The 23,766-nt window shown below is 41.3% G+C and overlaps 3 protein-coding genes across 3 annotated transcripts; 1 reads left to right on the top strand and 2 right to left on the bottom strand.

Annotated features, from left to right (window-relative positions):
• Window positions 1-250: 250 nt before the first annotated feature.
• LOC121764853 (AP2-like ethylene-responsive transcription factor TOE3) lies at window positions 251-3,507 on the bottom strand. Its single transcript, XM_042160876.1, has 10 exons — window positions 2,664-3,507; window positions 2,298-2,323; window positions 2,161-2,191; window positions 1,980-2,067; window positions 1,741-1,886; window positions 1,573-1,617; window positions 1,380-1,483; window positions 1,172-1,308; window positions 940-1,050; window positions 251-824 (listed from the first exon to the last, which is right to left on the bottom strand). Exons 1-10 carry the CDS (start codon window positions 3,110-3,112, stop codon window positions 612-614), a joined length of 1,350 nt encoding a protein of 449 aa, XP_042016810.1. The 5' UTR covers window positions 3,113-3,507; the 3' UTR covers window positions 251-611.
• Window positions 3,508-12,826: 9,319 nt separating this feature from the next.
• On the bottom strand, window positions 12,827-15,292 carry LOC121766149 (mediator of RNA polymerase II transcription subunit 4-like). Its single transcript, XM_042162500.1, has 2 exons — window positions 15,111-15,292; window positions 12,827-14,263 (listed from the first exon to the last, which is right to left on the bottom strand). Exon 2 carries the CDS (start codon window positions 14,096-14,098, stop codon window positions 13,022-13,024), a length of 1,077 nt encoding a protein of 358 aa, XP_042018434.1. The 5' UTR covers window positions 14,099-14,263; window positions 15,111-15,292; the 3' UTR covers window positions 12,827-13,021.
• Window positions 15,293-17,871: 2,579 nt separating this feature from the next.
• LOC121766150 (oleosin G-like) lies at window positions 17,872-18,330 on the top strand. The gene has a single exon (XM_042162501.1). It carries the CDS (start codon window positions 17,872-17,874, stop codon window positions 18,328-18,330), a length of 459 nt encoding a protein of 152 aa, XP_042018435.1.
• The last annotated feature ends 5,436 nt before the right edge of the window (window positions 18,331-23,766 follow it).

The raw sequence follows: 23,766 nt of genomic DNA, 5'->3' as shown, positions 1-23,766 counted from the left end.
AGAGGGGGTTGAAAACGATGATTGAAGAAAAAAAGCAACTAGTGAGATGGAGTCCCTACATAGTAGTAGATGAGTAAATGGAGGACTTACTAACAATCCATTAAATTCACAATGAATGGACAGCTCCATGCCGATGCTACCACGTTGGAGCACAGGAAACATAAACACTAGTACTAGGATACTCCTTTTAATGTTCAGGCTAAAAGCATCACCTTTTCGGACAATACATACCCACTCTTTTCTACAACTATTACTTCAAAATTCATTTTTGATAGAAACAATAAGTAAAAACAAAAGTCACCCCATCGTTATGCCTTCAGTCGTAGTACAAGAGATTGGTTTAGCATTTATTTTTCCTACCTAACAAGCTCCATAACAGAAATGCTAATTCAATATGCTGAAACAATTATCTACAAAAAGTTAAAAACCCATTACCAAATAGGCCAAGAAAGATGACAATAATGTGGATTCCGCATTCAGTTTGAAACCGAAACAAGTTGAAGTAACACAAATGCACAATTAAGATCTCATCAAATATCAAAGCGGTGTAGTAAAAAACCGTGGAACGTAGTTAGGAAGAACCTTGGATCATTTGTGCTAACTGATCACCTCTAGTAGAAATGAGATCCATTGTTCAAAGTGGTGACGGGTGAGAGATAATGGTGTGGGGGCGTTGCAGTGAAAGGCAACTGACGATGGATGGGGCCTGATGAAGTAGCGAATCCTGATGATGCTGCAGTAGAGAAGAGTGGTGAGGGATGATGATGATCCCTTGTCCAATTTGCTAAAGGATTTACTTCAACAACCTTCCCTATTGTTGTTCCCTGCAGATACCAAAACAGAAATCAAACTTATCATGATAAAAAATTATTTTATCAGCATTACTAATGAAACAGTTTAAAAACATTGATACCCAAATAAGTTTTGAAGCACTATTACCTCATAAACGGGACGAAAGCAGGAATCGGCTCCCCTCCACATGAGAGGGTATTGAGATACATTTCCAGGTTCATGGGGTAATTGAGCTGCAACAGAGGCTGAAGCAGAGCCCTGCAAGTGCAACAGAAGGATGGCTTAGCAAGTGCTGTGCTCACATGCTGAGAGAGAAACATCACCACAATCTCCCAAGTAGTCAGGGGATAACTCCATATCCAAATCTCTGCTGAATTACCTTTATTCCGCTTTCAGGAAGATTGATTGAGCCATAGTTGATCTGAAAGCTCTCCGTCTCCATATTATGAATTTCCCAGAGGACTCTTTCAGGAGGAGCAATACTCAAATTTAGATCTAGATTATGCAGATCGCTAGCTGGATATAACAAGGTAGAGGAAAATGAGTAAACCTACAACCACACAAATGTCATTTCAAGGGAATAGTACCTCCAATGGGTTCCTCCAAGCTCAACTCCTCTTCATATGTGCTCGGCTCAAAGTTGGTGACTGCCTCTCTTCCGTTGCACTTGATAGCAGCCTTGTCATATGCCCTGAAACACATTAGCATAATTAGTTTATTAGTAAGATAATTACACCAAATGAATCATCAACACAGTTGCTGATACTGATGAGACCAGACCTTGCAGCTTCTATCTCACTGTCAAACAATCCAAGATAGATATACCTGCACACAAATATTGCCCATTACTTCAAATTACAAGATTTTCTGGCAATGACTAGCAACAGCCACATAATAACAAAAGATCCTTGAGATACTGAAATGTGAGTGATTCTAGAGCCATCTTACTTCTTGCCTAGAAACTGCCCCATCCGAGCTTCCCATCTTCCACATTTGTGCAAAGTCACTCCCCTATACTGCGAGCTCCCCCTTGAAAATCCAGTGCTCTGGCGGCGGAGTATGTGCACAAATTCTTCCTTTGTTAAGTTCCTCATCTGTTGAGTAAAGAAAGAAAGAAAGAAAGAAACCCAAGTATCAGAAGCTCAGATTAAAACATCAACTAATACACCATAGCAAGCACAACAAACCTGCTTAAGATCTTCATCATAATCACAGACATTAAAATTGATGTCTGCATCCAGTCCACGGAACTTAATTGCAGCACGGTCGTATGCCCTACAGTTTGAATCCGAGGGGTCACATGACTCAATCAACTACAACTCCTTAGCCCTCACATTTTTAACCTTAACTCAGAATGAACTCTCTTACCGAGCCGCAGCATGTGCTGTGTCAAATCCACCTACAAGTCCCGTTTCCCAGCAGGTTTCCAAAATATCAGTACCATGAAAAAACAATAGCTCGACAAAAGAGGGGGCATTTATAGCAATTCATTTAAACCTTCTTACCTAAATAAACTTGTTTGCCACAGTCCCTGCACCAATCACATAGGAAAACCTTAATTATCAATTCCTACGCAGAAATCCAATCTAAGTCGCGAAAAAGGATACATGATCATCAAACAAGTAAAACCAGTCATGTACAAAAGCACAAAATGTAGCGCATACGATCGGTTACCTAGTTACTCAACCCTGCTAAGTGCTGACTTTTGACAAAACTCAATAGTGAACTGTAACTGTTTATTTTAACAATACTTATTGGACTAGAATATCGAACATTTAGGAAATTGTAATTTTAATAGTATTCATAATAGTAAACTGTCAGAATAAGTTTATGGAATTGAATTGAATAAAATAAGATGATTGAAACGATACCAAATGTGTGATTCCCAACGTCCGGTGCGGCGATAGAATGTGACGCCGCGATACTGAGAGCTGCGCGACCTCGGTCCCCGCCGACTCTTCTTCACTAGCTGCCGCTTCTGTTGGTGCTGCTCCTGAGCGAGAATCCTCAGCTCTGCCAGCTCATGGCGGTTCCCGGAGAGACCCAAGCACTGCATCCGCTCCTCCCGGCCACTCACCGGAAAAAACTCCTTCGTCACGTAACCGCAGCTCGATTTGTCGCTCTCGCCGTTGATCTTCCATATGTCGAAACCGACGAAGTGATCCGAGAAGGAGATGTCATCGCCGGCGGTGCTCGACGTCTCCACATTAACAACGGAGGAGGTGGAGCTGCCGGAGTGTTCCATCTGATCGAAGTGGTTATCCGACGCCGTTTCGGTTGGATCGGCGGTCGGATCAATTGCCAGATTGAGGTTGAACATCGTTATGTTTCAATCCACTAGGTTTCTAAGATACGCAGCTATACCTGCGGCGAAAAGTGCATGCGGGAAGCAAATGAGGGCAGAGGAATGGTGGAGAAGGAAGGAATAATTACAGTAACCAGTGTATGTATTGGTGTTTGAATACGGAGACCGCAAATAGAGAATTTTGTGCTGCACTTCGCTCCCTCTCTCCTTCTTTTTCGCCTCTATCTCTCTCTCTCAACCGACGCAGAGAAGAGGCAATTGGAGGAGAGATGAAATCATGAACGAAATAGCGAAAGCCGGGTAAATAAATTTCAGTATAGAGAGAAAATCTAATGAGGAATTATTATCGAGATTAAAACAAGAATTATTTAAACGCTATAAAATTCGGAGCGCGTGGGAAGTTCAAAGACGGGAAGTGCAACTCTATTGGCCTATGCTTGCAGCGATAAATTGCGCAAGAGATAATTAGTACTAACACTTGAATATTTTAATTAATACTACTCCTATTAATTTAAACTAGTGTTTGGACCGTAGCATTTGTAATTAGCGATGAAACTTACATTATTAATTACAGCGGAGCATTAATTCAATACGGCGGCGCGTGGGGGTCACGGTTTGGTGGTGAGCGTGTGATTCGGTAGATGTTGATATTGATGTTGATTGTTGAGGTTTGGCGAGGCCTACTAAAAAAATCTCGCTGAAAATGTGAACCAATGCAGGTATGGGTATGGAAGTAGGCACTAAATTGCACTACAAAATGCATGAAATTATAACTTTGCCATCGAGTGATTAACTCTAATCTAATGAATCATAGTTATAGTAATAAACTACTCCTATTAGTATAGAAATATTTTTCTTTTGGTAATGTAGTAATCAAGTAACGTAAGAGTGTCCACTATAAGGCGGACACGCCCATAGCCCCGCCCCAGTTTTGTTGTCCATAGCCCCAAAATTTTGTGTCCGCCACTATAGTGGACACCTCCAATAGCCCCAAATTTTATAATCAACTTTCATTTTATAATGTTTCAAGTAATTATGAACAAATTTATCAGGCTATACGTAATTAGAAGAACACGACTATACGAAGTAGAATTAAAATTAAAATTAAAATTAAAATCGGCTATAACCGCGACGGTCGGTGCCGCCACTATAGGCGCCGCGCCTATAGCCGCGTTCGCCCCCATTTCGCCACGTCCTCGCCCCGGAGTCGGCTGAAGCCCGTCCGCCCCCTACCGCCCCCATTTTGGTGTCCGCCCCGCGGGCGGACAACTTCTCCACTATAGCCCGCCCGCCCTCCGCCCCAACCCGCGGCTATAGCCGCGGGCTCCCCATAGTGGATACCTTAAGAAACGATACTTGTGAATATTATCATTTGCGAACAGAACAAATTTGATGGTGGATAGATATGAATTTTCGTAAACATTTGATATTTTTTTTCGGAAGTATACTTACATTAAGACAAATTTATTTTTGATGACAAACATTGTAATGGTAAATACTACTACTCACATAGTACTATATCCTAATTAACCTCATCATCTTGAGACGCTAGATTATATTTCATTCGTCTCATATTATTCACACTTTTTTTTCATTCGTAAATTTAATATTAATTTTTAATATAATTAAATTAGTATTTTAAGTGTAATGAAAAATCACTTAATAAAAGAACACTTAATTAATTATAATATACTTATAAATTGAATATCACAATTCTTACTCCCTTCATCCCCAAATATTGTCCCACTTTGACACAACACAAATTTTAAAAAATGTAATGAAAAAGTTAGTGCAATATGGATCCTGCTTATATATTAGTTTTATAATAAAATATGAGTACAAATGAGTTAGTGGAAAATGTGGTCCACTACCAAGAATGGTAAAAAGTTAAATGGGACGAGCAAAAATGAAAAAATGGGACAAATTTTCGAGGACGTGGAGAGTATTTAAAATAGAAATATTGTATATAGTTAGGGAAGCCAAAACCGAAAAATGCAAGTAATGTGATGGAAAGAGTATTACAGTAGTAAAATCTATATGGGGTGGCGCGTAACGGGATGGGTGATGGATGGTCCATTTTGGATGACATAATTAATCATGGGAGCATTCTGCTAGTACTCCCTCCGTCCCAATGAAAATGACCCATTCCTTGGGCGGCACGGGAATTTATGTAATTTTGTTTTGTGTGTGAAGATGAGAGAGTAAAGTAAGAGAGAAGGAATTCTTAAAGATGGTAATCAAGAGAGGCAAAGAAAGATTGGATAGACATTTGTAAAGATAAAGTGTAGAGAGAAAATATTTCTTATGTATTTGTTATTGTGTATGAACTACTCATCACCCTAGTATTTATAAGGATTTTGAGACTTTTCAACTACACAATTAATGAGACTTGGAACTCTACTTTACTAGGAACTATACAGCCTGGAATGTACTCTAGGAACTTCCACTATAATAAATAGTTGGCGGCCACTTATGTCTTATATTTCCAACACTCCCCCTCAAGTTGAGCAACAGTATCTCCGATACTAAACTTGCCAAGAAATTCTTTGAAAACTTTTAGACTGAGTGCCTTGGTCAGAATGTCTGCAAGTTGTTCCTCAGATCGTACGAATGGGAATTCAATAATACCTCCTTCAAGTTTTTCCTTGATGAAGTGACGATCAACTTCGACATGTTTTATTCTGTCATACTGAACGGGATTCTCTAAGATGCTGATAGCTGCTTTGTTGTCATAAAAAAGTTGACTTTTTCGAGTAGGTGTAAAGCCAATTTCCGTTAACAGCATTCTTAACCATAATATTTCCATCAGGCCACTTCTAATTCCTCGAAATTCAGCTTCCGCGCTAAATAGGGAAACAAATTTTTGCTTCTTACTCCTCCAGGTGACTAAGTTACCCCCAACAAAGGTAAAATATCCTCCAGTGGATTTTCTGTCAACTGGATTGCTTGCCTAATCAGCATCAGTGTATCCATCAATTTCCATGTCTTCTTTTTTTTTTCTAAGAAGACCCCGTAACTGGTTGTCCCCTTAAGGTACCTCACTATTCTCATGGCGGCGTCCATATGGTCTTCTTGAGGCTGGTGCATGAATTGACTGACAACTCCAACTGCATATGTGATGTCCGGTCTAGCGTGAGAAAGATAGGGGAGTTTTCCTACTAACCGTTGATATCTTTCTCGGTCTATAGGCATAGCTCCATCCATAATTTTCAGTCCATGGTTGGGTACCATTGGAGTTTCGGCGGGCTTGCAGTCCAGTAGACCTGTTTCCACTAGCATGTCAAGTACATACTTTTTATGTCTTAGAAATATTCCGTGTTTTGATCTCAACACTTTAATTCCTAGGAAGTACTTTAAATCTCCCACGTCCTTCATTTCAAATTCCTTGAAAAGATTCTCTTTCAGGTTTTGAATTTCTTCGGCATCATCTCCAGTTATGATCATGTCGTCAACATATATGATTAGACATGTCATGTTTTTGTTCCTCTTCTTTAGGAACAACGTGTGATCTGAATGACTCTGTTTGAAACCATATCTCTCGATTGAACCATCTGCACGTCTTTTTATGGTGAAGATCCAACGACATCCTACTGGTTTCTTTCCTGGAGGTAGAGTGCACTTTTCCCATGTTTTATTTTTTATCAAGGCATCAATCTCTTTCTTCATGGCTTCCCTCCAATGTTTGTGCTTCATCGCCATTTCGAAGGATTGCGAAATTTCTTCTTCTTCATAGAGTGTAGCCTCAAATGCCCTTGCCATTTCAGTGAGGTGCCCTTGTGTTAGGTTTGCAACAGAGTATCGAGATTTTCATCCTTTCCAGTTTGGCGAATATCTTCGGGGAGGAACACCCCTCATGCTTCTCTGGGGTAATTCATAGTGCCGTGTCTTTTGTTCTGTACACGATTCATCTGCATGGCTCATGTCACTGTTAGTGGTTTCAGTTGAATTACCAATATCGGGATCTGAAAGAATTACCTCAGGATTCAAAGACTGGTCAGATAGCTCGGTAGTGTCCAGAGCAGTGTGTTCTGTTCTAGGGAGTCTGACTGCCCGGAGGTACCGCTAACTTCCTCTGTTGGACCGACTTCTGTGCCAGGGCTTTGGCCAAGCATGTCATTTTGGGTATTTTCCCTCCCCCCCTGAACGGTTTCTCCCCAAAGAGGTAGCCAATTTAGGGCGTCACATCCCGAATTTTCCAATTCACTCTCCCCCTGACCGCTAGATTGGCTATAGAAATATTCACTCTCAACAAAGTCGCAATTCATAGTGGTATACATGCGATCTGTTGAAGGGTCATAGCAACGATAACCTTTCAGATTTTTTCCATATCCCAAGAAGACAAATTTGACTGCACAAGGTGAGAATTTATCACGATCATGTTTGGGAATGTGTACAAACACTGTATAGCCAAAGATTTTGGGATCGAGATGTAAGGAGGACGAGACCGAGTTTAGGGAAGAGAAGATATCTAGGGGAGTTTTGAAATTGAGGATTCACGTGGGAAGACAATTTAGTAGGTAAACAACAGTGGCGATGGCTTCTGGCCAAAAGGATTTCGGGATATTGGATTCGAGAGAGCTCGGGTGATTTCAAGGATATATCGATTTTTTCGCTCGACGACCCCATTTTGTTCTGGTGTATATGGACAAGAGGTTTGGTGGACTAAGCCTTTTTCGGAGAAGAAAGATTGCATCTTAGAGTTCACATATTCCCTCCCATTGTCAGATCAAAGGATTTGAATTTTGGAGTTGTATTGGGTTTGAACAAGATTATATAACTCAGTGAATTTGTCAAAAACCTCTGATTTAGTTTTCAAAAAATAGATCCAAGTCATGCGAGAGAAATCATCAATAAATAGCAAAAAACATATTGAAATCCTTGTCCCCCAGTAACAGAGGTCGGGCCCCACACATCAGAATGAATTAAGGCAAAAAGAGTTTTTTCTCTAGTATTGTTCAATTTGAAAGAATGTCTATGACTTTTTGCCAACACACAAGTTTTACAATTCAAGACATACGAAGAAGAAACTAACTCAGGAAAGAGTAGGTAAAGATATCCTATAGATGGGTGCCCTAACCGGCTATGCAAGAACCAAATGTGTCTGTCAGTCAGTCCGTGAGTCAGCATCGCAGTACTCTGTTGGGCAATCTCATCCACGTAGTACAATCCATGCCGCTCAGTGCCACGCCCAACTATCGTCCCTGTTTTGATATCCTGGAACATGCAAAACCGAGGCTGCATTAGTAACTTGCAATTAAGATCTTTTGTGACATGACTGACCGACAAGAGTTTGTGGGATAATGATGGAACATAAAGACAGTTCGAGAGGCGAAGAGTTGGTGAGACAGTGATAGTGCCCTTCCCCTGCACATGTGCTATTTCCCCACTGGCTGTTTGGACATAATGTTTTGTGGATTGGGTAATTTCATGAAAATCTGACTCATCAAAAGACATGGTGTCGGTTGCCCCACAGTCGAAAAGCTTGAAAATAGTTTGCACATGTGACTGCAGGCAACAATTCAAATTTTTGGGGTAGAATTTTTGAATTTTCATAAATTGGAGATGTTTTATTGGATTTTAATAGTAGGGTGTTTTGGGGGTTTTTTCGAAAGGGGTTTCTGGGTGGGGTGAAATTGGGGATAAATGCTGAGTTGGGGGGTTAATTGCAAAATGTGAGGGGAAGGGTTAAAAAACCCTAGCCGTCTCCTTCGCTCCCATTCGTCCGCTCCGTTTCTCGCCGCCTCATTCGACGGCTCCGCCGTCGATTCCGCCACCCTAGCCGACTCCTTATCGGAATCAGCCACTTGAACTGAAATCCTACCCTCTCCCTGGTCACCTGCACCATTTTTCACCGGAACCCTAGCTTTACCTTCTGTCCAATTTTTGTTGATGGAGATCGAAGCTTTGGCTATGTTGGTCGGATTTGCGCCGTTTGTGGAGGTGCCACTGCTCCCACCGCCGTTGGGATGTTGAATTAGTGGGGTATTGGTTGTCGTTGCTCCCACCGCCAGATTGGTTGCCGACGAGGGTTTGTCGATGCCGCCCGCTGCTCCGTCAGCGTAGGTGGCTCGGTCTCCACCCGCTACACCAATCGATGCTCTTGCACCGCTTCCTCCGTTGCGCTTCCTGTTTTGCCGATTTCTCTTTATCTCCTGCCACCATTCTGGAAATCCATGAAGGTGGAAGCAGGTTTCCTGGGTATGCCTCTTTCCTCCACAGTAAGTGCATGTTAGTTTGCTCTTGTCTTCATCTGGTTTTCTGGTAGGAGTGAATTGGGTAGCCGGTGATGAGGGTGGTCGGCTTCGGTCGAAGGCTCCGAGTCCAGTGGCGATCCTAGTTTGGTTTGTCTCGGGTTTGAGAACCTTCTCGTTGACAACTTCTCTTCTCACCATTCCATATGCTTTGCGGACGGACGGTAATGGATCTGTGTTTAAGATTTCCCTTCTGATTTTGTCATATTTGTCGTCTAACGCCCATATGAATTGGTAGAGTCTGTGCCTCTGTGTAAGCTTGTTGTACTTGTCAATGCTCTTGGGGCTTTCCATGGGATTTGGATCTCTTGCATCGATTGAGATCCATAAGTCCTGGAATTTATTCCAAAGGGATTCCAAGCTCATATCTCCTTACTTCATTGTCATTGCCCGCCTGTGTAGATCATGTACCTGAAATGGGTCAGCTCCACTTCCATATGTGATTGCCAGTCCTTCCCATAGGTCTCTGGCAGTTTTAGTATGATGATATGATAAAGTAAGAGAGATGAGGAGAATGGTAGTTAAAGTAGAGTTAGTGGATAATGAGACCTACATTATTTAATTGATATAACTTTTCAAAAATGGAATGCACATATTTTTGTGGGACGGACGAAAATAGAAAGTGTGCATGTTTTTATGGGACGGAGGGGAGTAATAATCAAAGAAATAATTGGAAAACCTTAACAAAAGCAATTGATTTGGTATATACCTAGTCCCTGTCCCTCAACATGTGTACAATCTTATTTTTCAAACACCACAACTCAATTATTCTTTAAATACATTCCATTTAAATATGGATATTATATACAGGAACAAGACAGATATGAAACAATTGAAGTCACTTTGTTGTCGCAGACTGAGAATTGCCATCGAGAAATTGCAGACCAATTTATGTTTGGGGGGGGGGGGGGGGTCTAGAATGACCCGACTTGAAATTGTATTACTATTATTTTTTCAATGAATATAACAGTGAAAATTAACTTAAAGAAAGTGGAGTACTACTATTTTTTGATACTCCAAATCTCCTTTAGATCATTAGTCAAGTCCATAGCAATCTATTAATAGTGGAAGAATTAAATCTCAATAGTAATAATAAAATAAATTTGAAAAACCCCTCTATTATTGAATTTTTTTAAAATTTGTCTCTCTCTATATGATATTTTGTCTTTCCTAGATTTAGGGTTCAATAGTATATCACTATATTGTCTATGCAAAGCTCCGAGTAATGATAATTGGCTACAAGATTCGAGGTTCGAATCAACTGGTGAAGTGACGAGAGTTGCAAGTCTTTCTGGAATAATATGTATTTATCTAATCAATAGGAGTATGCATAGGATCACTTAATTGGATCAACTTTCATCTAAATTCACTCCAGTATAAATTATTTTGTGATAAACATATTTCATCTTAAAATTATCGTAGATGATCATAAAAAATCGGAGATCTTTGATATCTCCATAACACACTCATCAGACTTTACACTATCGTATAAGATCACTTTTTATTCTCTTGCGTGGGAGGTGGCCAACCTCACAATAAACAAATCTTTAATTACCATCTATTATACGTCCAAAATATCTATCCGAACAATAATATTTAGAGCAACATTTTGTAGTAATAAATATATTAAGCGTCTAAGCCAGTATTTTGAATTGGCAAAAAATAGGAACGGACTACAATTTGCTGTCGAATTCTAGAGATATTCTTGAAATGTTTAAAAATTAAATCGGTTTGTGCATTATTTTAGCAATCTATAACTTTTTTATATTTTAATGAAAATCCTTATCATTACTTTTTTATCATCCCAAACTCGGAAAAGTTTAGCATATCAAAGGCGATGTATATATTTAGTTACTATAAAATATCACGTTCGCTTATTAAATAGGACAACTATCTTTATGATTTTGGGTATTTACAAGTAATCCATATATAGTAATATATGTGTGAATTGGAGTTTGCCTATAATAAGTAAGAAGCAATATTAATTATAGATGCAAATAAAGGAAAAAATACTGATTAAGAGATACTCCTACTATGGAATGTGATCTAATGCAAACTCTAAATATTGTACAAATTTTAAATTATGATCTGGACTGTTAGAAAATGTCAACAGATGACAAAATAGTAGAACCAGAAATGTCAACATAGTGTCAACGGTTGATGCTGTGTTAATATTGTGTTGACATTGTGTTGATATTTTCTGTTGCTACTATTTTATCCTCCATTGATATTTTTTAACGGTCCAGATCATAGTTTAAAGTTTGTATAATATATGATTTTGCATTTTATCACTACCCTCCCTCCTACTATAATACATTTGCTTATTGAATCATATGCCATGATAATTAGAATGCACTATTCCCAGCCATATGAGTTGGCAAAATAATTCAACTTTTCGATGTCAAAACAATTATGAATTGGAATTATATATATATTTTTTTATATGTATGTTGTGTATGTATGTATGTATGAAATTATTCAAGAAGATTTATCATATTGTGTAGTTTACTCCTATTTATTTAAAAGCTAAATACAAGTAGAATCGTATAGTATATGTTTATGTCACATGTCAATACGGTAAGTACGAATTGGATAAACAGTAAAAATAATAATTCTTGATGTAAAAATCTTGTCGATTTCATAGAAACATAAACTAGTTAAAGAGAGATATGACAGCTATTTAATGGATATTAGTGTATTTCTACCACTACCAGTACCTATGTTAATTTGGGTTCTTTCATACAAAATAAACAAAAAGTTAAAATGATTTGTAATTGAGGTATCTTCTCGAGTTTACTCACTGGATGATTCTATTATTTTATTTGGTGTGTTGCGTAAGAATAATTATTTTAGCTTACAGGGTAAAATAAATTTAATTCTGGTACAAGGTTTAGTCTTACTTTTTTTTATCCAGGTATAGTACGTTTTCTATGACGAATAGGGCCAGAAATTTTTAGTTAAAGTTCAATAATAATGTCATAATTAACATGGAAAAACTGGGTATCGAACATATAAAAATATTACCATGGTGTCGTAGGAATGGACCGGATGGTGTCATGTGAATTTTCTTCAAGACAAAATTTGAATTGCAATGAAGACCAGATGATCTACTGGCAAAATTGAGGTGTCGTTCAGTTGACATGACTAATTATTAGTATATAATTCAATCTCATGAACAAAAGATAATACGTATTTAATCATAAGATATAATCTTGCGAACCGAACGGGTTCGTGACCTAAAATTTAAAAATCCTAACATTGTTGAAAGTAGTTGCGACATCAAGGAAATGACAGGATGAGACACAGCTATGAAATTAATTTTGACAAAGAAAAATATGTGGAAAAAATTTGAAAATTTTAGTAGACACATTTAGCGAACAAATTAAGCTTTTGAGGAGTTCATTTGTCCCTCCAGATTGTAAGTTGGTTATGGCCCCAAAGAGAAATGACTATGAAAGAAAAAAAATTAGAAGATGGGTGAATGAAATAGAGATATATACAATGCTTTTCAATAGAAATTTGCTTCACAACTTTGAGCATGGCGCTGGTTTTCTCGACAGCCTCAGCGGCATAGGAGACTGGTACAAGAGTATGGAACGAGGATGAGATTAAAGCATCTAAAACTTCAACCATAAATGATACAAACACCAATTTCTAAACCTTCAATCAACCATCAATCTTCACTCCCAGAGCTGGCATCATCAGAGCTAAAATCTTCACCATTGTCATCCTCAATATCAAGCTGCACGTGCTGTACCTGGATAGGCTCCGGAGCTTTCACCAGACCAGGAGGAGGGCCAGACCTCGGCTGTTCCTCGACTCTTGGCAGAAGAGGGAGAGCATCCAACGGGGGCAACGGGTCGCCAGGCTTCCACCCGGGAGGCGGAGGAGGCAGAGCTGATAGATCGATAGGCAATTCCACAGGCATTCCAGGTTTCCATCCTGGTGGCGCAACTAGCTTAGAAGGGTTCAAGCCTTGAATTGCTGATAAGCTTGCCAGTGGGTTGCTTTCCGCAGGTGGTGCAGCAGGGGTTTCAATGATTTCATCGATGATTTTCTCTTTACCTTCTGTTGTTTTAGGCAACCCAATGTCCAGATCAGCGAAGTAATATAACTGTGATGCGCGCATTTGCTTATCTTGTGGCGCGGGAGGGAGTGCTCCTCGGAGAGGACCTTGTCCAACACTGAATTCTGGAGGTGCAAGTAGTGTAACTGATTTTATGTGCATATGAGAGCATATCTGATAGTTTGAGCCGAGTCTCGACCGTAGTTTGGAGGAATCGTCTGCATCATCCACTGACTTGGTTCTTTTAGGGTGACGGTAGTCAGAATAATGATCAACGAGCATGTCAAGAACATGTTCGGTTTCCTTAAGTTTGTTGGCAAAGGCAAGAAGAGAAGCATCTTTGGACCTGATGTCGCGGGTGAGCTTCTGTTTAGCATCTTGAAGATCAAGTATCTCCTGGAGTTCAGCAACGGCTTCAAAGAGCTGAGTCTGAAGGGCTGTGAGTTGGGTGATGATTTCTTTGGCAGAAGATGGATCAGAGTCTGCCTGAGCAGGTGTTGGGGATTGTGCATGCGAAGACAGGAAAGAAGGCAGAGAAGCACAAAATGCACTAAGCCAATGTGGCCGATTAGGTGAGACCTCAAACAGTTTAGAAGCAAGAGATGCCATTTGAAGGAGAAGAGATTGCGCTCTGGGGAGGGGTGGTAAGAGAGGAAGGAGTATTGATGAGACGCCAGAAGTCATTAACTGATTCAGTGCCTGGTGGGACTGTTGCGTCTGTGAGTTTTGAGATGAGAATTTAGATGGGTTAGGGTTCTGAAGAGACGGCGAGTTGGGGTTTGGCAGGCATAATCTGGCTGGGGACTGCACAATCTGGTGGGGAATACTTTGTAGCAATTTCGAATATTTCTGCAAACAAGACAACAGTAAGTACATGTCATACTAGAATGTAGAATACCTTTATGCAATATCAGAAAACAGCATGAGGTCTACATTGAACAACCAAAATGCTTCTGATATAGCAAAAGAAAGAAGATAGATAAAAATCAATATACAAAACTTGACAATATCAACTTAAGATCAACTCAAGAACAGGACAGAAACACATATGTTTACATCTCTTTCATTCCCAAATAATAAATCATAATTCAACCAAACTTCACATATACTCAGACCATATTTTATATTACCAGATTACATAGTAGTACCAGCAGAATGATGTTCAATCCACCATATTTCAGAAGTCAACAGATAACATATCAGAGTCTATTTTATTCAGTTATCAACTTCATATTCAGCATATGTCAATCAACTTCATATTCAGCATATGTCAATCAACTTTATATTTAACACATATCAATCAGCTTTATATTAGCACATATCAAAATCAGATCCGCGTTCACGTTTGACAAATAATTACTTGTAATTAAATTCAGTTTTAGTTCTAAATGCAATCACACAATCCTAATACAGAAAATCACATCCTACTCCAGCACCTTATCTTCCCCCTGGGCCACAATTACATTGAATAAAATATTATGCTTAAATTAAAGTCAGTTCATCATATTTAATCAACTTTAACTCAAAAAATCAACACTTTAAAGCCAATTTACAGAAACAATTTCGAAATTCAAAGTTAGAAAATTGGGAGACTTTTCGTTCTTCATTATCCGCTACTTAGAAAGAAAATTCTTCGAACTAGGCATCAATGCTAAGCATACAAATAAGATTAATATTTCTAGGAGAAGAAACTAACCTCTAATTTCAAGAATTTTCGAAGTGGGTGATCTTGGGTGCAAATTTGAAATTCGAAATCGAAAAATGTTGAAAGGTATTTGGGGTTGAAGGATCAAGTCGTGATCTGAAGGAGGCGTCGGCTTCAGGCGGAGATGCGGCGGTGAACGATGGGAAACAAGGGACGAAATGGAGGTGCAGCGAAGATTATGCAAATAGGAGTACTACTAATTTATTTTGTAAATTGATTTTCTATATTTACTCGAAAATCTAAAATTGATTTTCTATATTTACTCTAAAATTGAGAATTAGTTTTGGATTTAAAAAATATACTACTTCCCCCACCCTCAATCATTTTTACGCACTCGTTTTATAAAATTAATAATAATAATTAGTTAAAGTGGAGAAATGACCCGATAAGATCTGAGAAAATAATGTAATTAATAATAAAAAATAGTTAAAGCGAAGAAATGACCCGATAAGATCCGAGAAAATAACGTTGAGATAATTTCTATTCTATTTCCTTCCCATTTCATTTGATTTGATCGTACCGAATGGAATTATTTTTTTAATAATTTGTGGAGACTATTATATACGCAAAATTATTAGTACTGAAAATATTAGTAGTAAGTTAGTAAGAGCATCCACAATGGCGGCGAGCGGACCGGCTAGCCGGTCCGCTCGCCGAACCATTGTAACCGGCTAGCCGAATTTCGGCGAAAAAATCGGCGAGCGCACGCCGATTTCTGAGCGCTGGCCGATGCGCTGGCCGATGCGCTGGCCGCCATTGCAGGCTCCGGATCGGCGAGCGGATTTTTATTTTATTTTATTTTTGAAACACTATTTATACGCGATTTGCACGTCATTTTCATTTGCACCACTTGTTTTAACGAGTATTCTCTCTATTTTAATTTCTGTACAAGAGCAACAACGCGAAATGAGTAGCGCGAGTGGTAGTAGTGGTGGTAGTGGTGGGGATGCTAAGGAGTACGAACGACGAATGAACGAAGCGTTGGAGGTCTATACGTCCCGTGAGATAGACCGGCTGTTACAAAGGGCCTTGCAGCCGGCGGTACCTCGACCTCGACCCATTGTCCACCGTCGAGCAGTGATTGAGCGGGATCACGTAGCTGCACATCAGCGGCTATATGAAGACAACTTCGCACCGGAGCCACGGTTTAACGCCAACCTTTTCAGGCGGCGTTTTAGGATGAGCATGGCCCTGTTTATGCGTATTGTTGAGGCTTTGGAGCGTCGATATCTGTATTTCCGCTTCAGGCACGATGCGGCTGGCAGACCCGACCACACACCTATTCAAAAGTGCACTACGGCAATCAGGCAGTTGGCCTACGGAGGCGCGGCAGACATGTGGGACGAGTACCTCCACATCCGTGAGACGACTACTCTTGAATGTATGAAGTATTTCTGTCAGGGCGTGATTGAAATATTCCGTGATCAGTACCATCGAAGCCCTACCCCCGAAGACTGCCAGGAGTTGATGCAGATGCACGGGGAGAAGCATGGGTTCCCGGGTATGTTAGGCAGCATAGATTGTATGTATTTGGAGTGGAAGAACTGTCCTGCTGCCTGGAAGGGGTTCTACACGACCGGCTACAAGGGAAAGAATCCCATGATGATCCTCGAGGCCGTAGCTGATTATCAGCTATGGATTTGGCATGCGTATTTTGGGGTAGCCGGGTCGAACAACGATCTCAACGTCCTCAACTCGTCGCCCCTTTTCAACGAGCAGTGCCCGAGCGTCGGTCCGGCCATCAGTTTTGTCGCCAACGACAACCGGCATGATATGGGCTACTACTTGGCGGATGGGATATACCCTAGGTGGCCCGTCTTTGTGAAGACGATCAGATGCGCATCCGATGAGAGGAAGGCCTACTTTGCGGAACGGCAGGAGTCGGCGAGTAAGGACGTGGAGCGCGCATTTGGTGTGCTCCAGTCTCGATGGGCGGCAATTAGGGGTCCAACGCGTTTGTGGCATGTCGACTGCATTGCCGATATAATGTACGCTTGTATTATCATGCACAACATGATTGTCGAAGATGAAAGTGTACAACTGACTAGTTGGGCGAAAAACGATAATGAAGCAGGTCCAAGCCACGGCGTGGCCGCCCCCAACGTACGAAGCGGGGTACCTCACGATGAAGTCGGCCGCCTCCAAGCACATGCCGACCTGCGCCAAGTGAATGCTTATATTCGACTACAAAGGGATTTAATTGAAGAGTTGTTGGCGCGAAGGACTGTACGGCGTTAGTTTTTTTAATTATGTAATTTTTTTAATATACCTTCTTTTTTGTAATTTTTTAATGTACCTTCTTTTTTAAAAATTAATGTAATTTTTTTAATTTATGTACTTTTTTAATTTTAATAATATAATTGAATTTTCCCGTATCTGTGTCGTAAATTTAATTCCGTATTTTGTGTGATTGTTAATTATTTGTTTTATATAATTTTGAGTGATGTGGCTAGGCTATTTGCTTGTTTTGATGATGTGGTAGGAGGATTTTTAGTGCTGATAATGTGGCAGGAGAAGTTTGTGACTAGGCTATGACTGGACTATGCTGAGCTATTCTCATCGTGGATGCTCTAACCAATATCGAAACCAGGATGTATAGATGAACCCTAAAACGGCCATACACCTCCCCACGTGTTCTTCTGCATGAACCGATGCCCACACGCGTCACCACCTTCCTCTCCGATCATAAAACCTCACCCCCACACAGACGCTCTCTCTCTCTCTCTAAAATCTTACTCCTTACTACATTACAATGACCGATCGGCAGTACGCGACGACAAGGCCCACCTCCATCCTCCACAAGCTCAGGGACCACGCCCCCAACTCTGCCCAGCTTGTCGGCCTCGCCACCCTCGTCATCTCCGGCGGCATCCTCCTCCTCCTCTCCGGCCTCACCCTCACCGCCACCGTCCTCGTCCTCATCTTCTTCGCGCCCCTCATCATCATCTCCAGCCCCATATGGCTCCCGATTGGCTTCCTCATCTTCCTCACCATCTCCGGCCTCCTCTCCTTCCTCGGCTTCGGTGTCGCCGTTGTTGCAGCCGTTTCCTGGATTTACCGCTATTTTAGGGGGCTCCACCCGCCCGGTTCGGACCGGTTCGATTACGCCAGGACCAGGCTTGCCGACACCGCGGGGCATGTGAAGGATTATGCAAGGGAGTATGGCGGGTATTTGCAGAGTAAGGTCAAGGATGCTGCACCTAGTGCGTGAATAAGTGTGTGTTTATGTGTGTTTTTTACAATTTTTATGAGCTTTTATACTGCTGAAATTAATCACTATATATATTTTGTTTTTGTTATTTGTGGTTTCATTGTCTATTTGTATGACTATATGGCGTTCAGGTAAACTCTAAAAAAAATGATTGGGCAATCAAGTAGTATATCTATACTAGTATATCCACCATAGTGGCCAGAAAACTCAGCTCTAGAATTCACCACAATCCATTTTCCACTTTTCACTTGTCACAACAACATTTTAAATTCCAGCTTCAACACCTACATAAGTGAAAAAAATAAATAAATAGCAAAATAACATAGATTTAAAAACACAAGATTAAAACATATAGTACATAATAATATTAGTAGAATAAGTATAATGAAATCCCTCCCGCCCTTAAAAATAGTAACTCTTCCTTTTTGTTAGTCCCTTAAAAATAGAAATTTTCTGTTTTAGGTAATTTCTTATTCCAATTTCCTTTTTGTTAGTCCCTTAAAAATAGAAATTTTCTGTTTTAGGTAATTTCTTATTCCAATGAGGTGATGCTCATTTTTTCCACTAACACACTTTTCTTTCTATTTCTCTTATTTTCTCAATTTTGCAATCTCGTGTTGTTTCAAAAGTTTTTATTTATAGGGAGCGGATATAAAAAAGTAGTACAGGCAAATTTCAATAGTTACGGGTCCAAATTTCTATGATTACATCTCACTGGAGTTGAATGTATGCGCGATCCTTGCCCATCGTAGTTGTTGACGAATACACTCTTGGAATTGGAATGGTATTTCCTGACGTCGGGGTTGGTGGGCTAAACCGGAGCTAGGTCTAGCATTATCATCGCTCCAATTGGTCACTCCTTTTAACTTCATCCTCGATTGACATTTTATGCATGATGCAACATGCAAACAAAGCCGTTGGTTAGCATCGGTTTCCAGAATCATAGTCCGGCCTGTGCATTTGTAGCCATTCATAAATTGGTCTTTCCACAAGGTTGGTCAATTTTTCCGAGCCTAGTGCATATCAATACTTCCAGCATACCCGAAAATTCATGAGTTCTCTTGTACAAATTTATCAGGGATTGGGCATCGGCAATGCAAATATGTGTCACGAAATGCCTCCATGTATTCTACGGAAAAATTTCTTCAAGCATTCACGCTTAGTCTAAATATGCCCAAGTTCACATTAAAAAACTTTAGTTGAACCTAAATATTTGTACTTGATTCCTCCCATTCCTTTTGCAACTTTAGTACATCCGGCCATTATTTCATACAGGATATAATATTATTCTCTAATTTATTCAATATTTTTTATTTTTTTCACTTGAAATATATTAATAATTATTATTACTTACTATTAGGAATAAAGTGGTCCACTTTCCTATTCATTATACATCAACTATGGTTAACATTGCTAAAAAACGATGTATAAACAGAATAAAATAAAATAAGATTTGATCATGAAATATGATTTTTTTGATTTTAAAAATTAATAATATGGATCCCCTCCACTAACACTACTTTTACAGTTGTACTATTTTTTTTAAATCTAGCTTACTTTACCAACTAAGAGCATCCACAACCGTGCTCTTGCCAGCGGCACGGTTGTGGGCCCGGGCGGTACTATTCATGCCTGCTCTCTGGCAAGAGCACAACACCCACAACTGTGCTCTTCCGCAAGGACGAGCACAATTAATATAAAATTCAATTACACAACAACATTTTCATAATACTAAAATTCATTAAAAAAACCACAATAAAAATTACAAATTACAAATAAAATAAAAAGACATAATTAAAATCCTAAAAATTAAAAATTACATAATTAAAATACTAAAAATTAAAAATTACATAATTAAACTCCTAAAAATTAAAAATTACATAATTATTGGCTAATATAACCCGAGGAAGACTACGCATCCGGCGGCACCAACCCCAATTGTTTTTGGAGACCCAATATCATGGACTCGTGCGTTTGAAGTTGCGTGGGGGTCATAGTTGACCTATCGGCCATATTGAGTTGGGCCAAAAGGGCCCACAACGAGTTGTTCGGGGGTGGAGGTGGAACATAGGGTGCGGGTTCGGGAGCAGGGGCAGATGGAGTCGCGGCGCGACGTCGTTCGGCCGCCGCCTTCTTCCTACCTTGCGGTCGGCGTCGGGAACCGCTTGGTCCGGCATCGGGGCTACCCAAGTTAGCTCCGGCGAGTTGGCTAGCCACTTCTTCCGAGCCGGAGTCGGATAGTGCTACCGACCGTGAGCGTTTGGAGGAGCCGCTAGAGGAGGATGTTATGCCTCCCTTATACTTCGGGTGCGTCCGCGTCTCCTGCCAAACGTTAAGATATTTGAACGACTTACCGTTCATGGATTGGTAGGTGCTCAGCGAGGCGGTGATGATGTCGACCCTCGCTTTGGCCGCTCCCGGCATTCCGGGACTCCTGGATGAAATAGCCGTTGAACTTGCCAATTTCTTCGTTGGCTCGGCCGATGCAGTTGCGCACCATACTCTCGTTGCGCTCGATCGTTCCCGGCGGCCGGTGTGCATTGTACCGGCTAGAGACGCGCCACCAAAAGTGATCGCCGGATTGGTTCGTTCCAACCACCGCATCTTCGGAGATTTCCAAGTACGCCTTGAACAATCTTTCCATCTCCGCCGGTGAGTACGGTGTGCGGACACCGGCGCGAGATGGAGGATTCGGCATTTGGGAAGGGGCGCGAGGCCTAGGCTCCGGTGTCCACCCGTAGCGCCCATCGGAGGCACCTTGATCGTCGATTGGGTATGGCCGGTAGCCACTCGGAACGCCCGAATCTTGGGTGAGAGGAGGGGCCGAATATTCCGTTTCCGGACTAGGAAACGGTTGCGAACCGAACCATTCGGGGTTCCAACCGTGAGAGCCGCTTGGGTTGTCGTCGTTACCGGACATAGTGGTGTTGTAGGGTGTGAGAGGAAGATGAAAATGGATATGAGAGATTGAAGATGAGAATGGAGATGAGAGAATGATGATGAGAATTGTGTAGTGAAAGTGTGAATTTTTGGGAGTGAAATTGGGGGTATTTATAGATGAAAGTGTGTATTTTTGGGGTAAAAAAATAAAAAAAAAATTAAAAAGTGGGGAAAAACGGTTATAAACGGATATAATTTTTGGGGAAGTGAAATTTTTTTTTTTTTATTTTTTATCGGTTTTTTTAATAAAAAACCGATTTTTTAAAAAAAAAAATAAAAAATTGTTTGAAACCAACGGCTATGCCGTTGGCGAATGGGAGAGTGACACGTGTGCGTCCGCTGGCACGGACGTGCTCGATACATCGAGCAGCGCCGTGCCAGCGGCGCGGTTGCAGCGGCGGCGGTTCTTCGCCTTGCCGCTGGCACGGACGGCGGTGGCGCCAACCGCCACCGCTGCGGATGCTCTAACACTTATCCGTCTCGAATTACAGTTTTACTATTTTTAAAAAAATCTAGCTTACTTTACCAACTAAAACTTATTATGTCGAATTAAATGTTCATAATTTTTCCAGGGCAGAGGAATACCATGATAATTGATAGCTTAAACAAGCCTATTAATAAAATAAGATAAGGTCCTAAAACAAGCTTCTAGAAATTTCTTTCTTTTTTTTTTGACCACAGGTGTACCGATCCCGCATTTGGCGAATCCGACTAATCTTGCTCGACCTTTGCGGATTAAGGCTGAAAATCTCCTAGCGGGTGGCAGGGTTTGAACCCGTGACCTCAATGTCACCACCGCGTTGTGACCTGTTGGTTACAAATTTCTTTCTAATAGACTTTTCTTGTCGCAATATATAGTAGAGCACTCCATAAAATATGGAGAGATTAATCTGCAATCCATACCGCCAATCCAATTTTTCATTTTTCTGAAAATTTGACAACCTCCAAAACCCAAAACCCTAAGAGCATCTCCAGTGACGGCCTTCCGGTAGGACGTCCGGTCGGACACGCGGAAGGGCTACCGGGACGTCCGCCGTTGGGGGGTCGAAGGTCGGATACGGACGTCCCGTGAGGATGTCGGGTGTCCTCGGACGTCCCGGCGACGGGCGGGCGGACGTCCGCCACTGTGGCGAGGGTCGGACGTCCCGGTCGGAAGTCCGATAATTATAATTATTATTTTTTTAAATTCTATATATACGGCTCGTTGAACTTCATTTTATTTGCACCACTTGTGTTAACAAGTTTCTCTCTTCTTTTACTACAAATTTCATTTCTACCTAATGGAGAACGATAGGAACTCCCCGGCCACGAGCGAGTCGCAGACTCCGGCGTTTCCCATCGATCTGGAGGGAAACGTTAGCGGATTCCTCGTGGGAGGCCTTCCTCGTGGTGAAGGATTCCCCAAAGTTTTGTGGGGGTGTCGAATCGGGCTGGGCGAAGCGGACGAAGATCAATGCTTCCGGTGAATACAGCAGCAGTGCTGGTTCACACGAGCTCCCAGAAGCCGATGAGGTGTCCCCGCTACCTCAATCAGACGCTCGCCGTCGTCGTCGCCCGGTTGGGCAAAAAGCAGCGCAGCGGAGGGGTCGGGGAAGCAGCAGCGGAAGCGGGTCGTTTGAGGTCGAATCGGAGGCCCCTGCTCCTGCGGAAGATATCGACCGCCTCGCCCGCGCGCAAATCACCCAAAGCTTGATCCGGACCATGCATAGGTGGCATGGCACGACCGATGCGACGTACAAGAGGATGTTGAAGGATGTCATCGATGGATGTCGGCGCGATTTGGGGATGCCACCCATTGGAGATGATGGCGCCGAGATAAGCGGAGGGGACGACGGGCCCGGCGCGGGCGACGGGGGCGGCACTGGTAGCGGAGGCGGCACGAGCGACGAGGACAACGCGGAGTGAGCCGGGGATGTTGGACTATGTATTTTTCTTTTTTTCATGACTATGTATTTTACTTTTTTTCTAAATTCTCTTTTTTTTATGTTTTATGACTATGTATTTTTTTCCGTTTTTTGGTTTCCCGTAATTTTTCCCGTATTTTGCTTTCCCGTACTTTTTGTTTATATTAAAATTAAATTATTGTGATTTTTTATTGCGGGATGTCCTAATGGGAAGGGCGATGGGAAGGGCGGATTATGCAGGGGATGTCCTAGTGACGTGGCAATGGGGTGGGATGTCCTAGTGACGTGGCAGAAGGTGTTTTTGGGATGTCCTAGTGGATGTCCGAGTGGGACATCCGCCCACTGGAGATGCTCTAATAATTTACCTCCTTTACTGTTTCCTTCCATTGTTGGATCTGTGATTTCTGAACTATTATGCTCTTACTGACGTTCAACAATTGAGTTTTGGATTGTTCAATTGACGCAGTTATCAGATCTGTCGGAGTTTCTTTTTCGGATGACTGATTGGATTTCAATTCCATTTCCGTTTTATTGGATTGAAAGGTCTGTTTACATGCGCACATTGCTTTAAACTCACTTGACAATTTGCAAT

This window comes from Salvia splendens, chromosome 14 (assembly GCF_004379255.2).
Source record: "Salvia splendens isolate huo1 chromosome 14, SspV2, whole genome shotgun sequence".
Taxonomy (NCBI): Eukaryota; Viridiplantae; Streptophyta; class Magnoliopsida; order Lamiales; family Lamiaceae; genus Salvia; species Salvia splendens.
The sequence above is the reverse complement of the archived record's forward strand: the minus strand, read 5'-3'. Positions and strand labels throughout refer to the sequence as shown.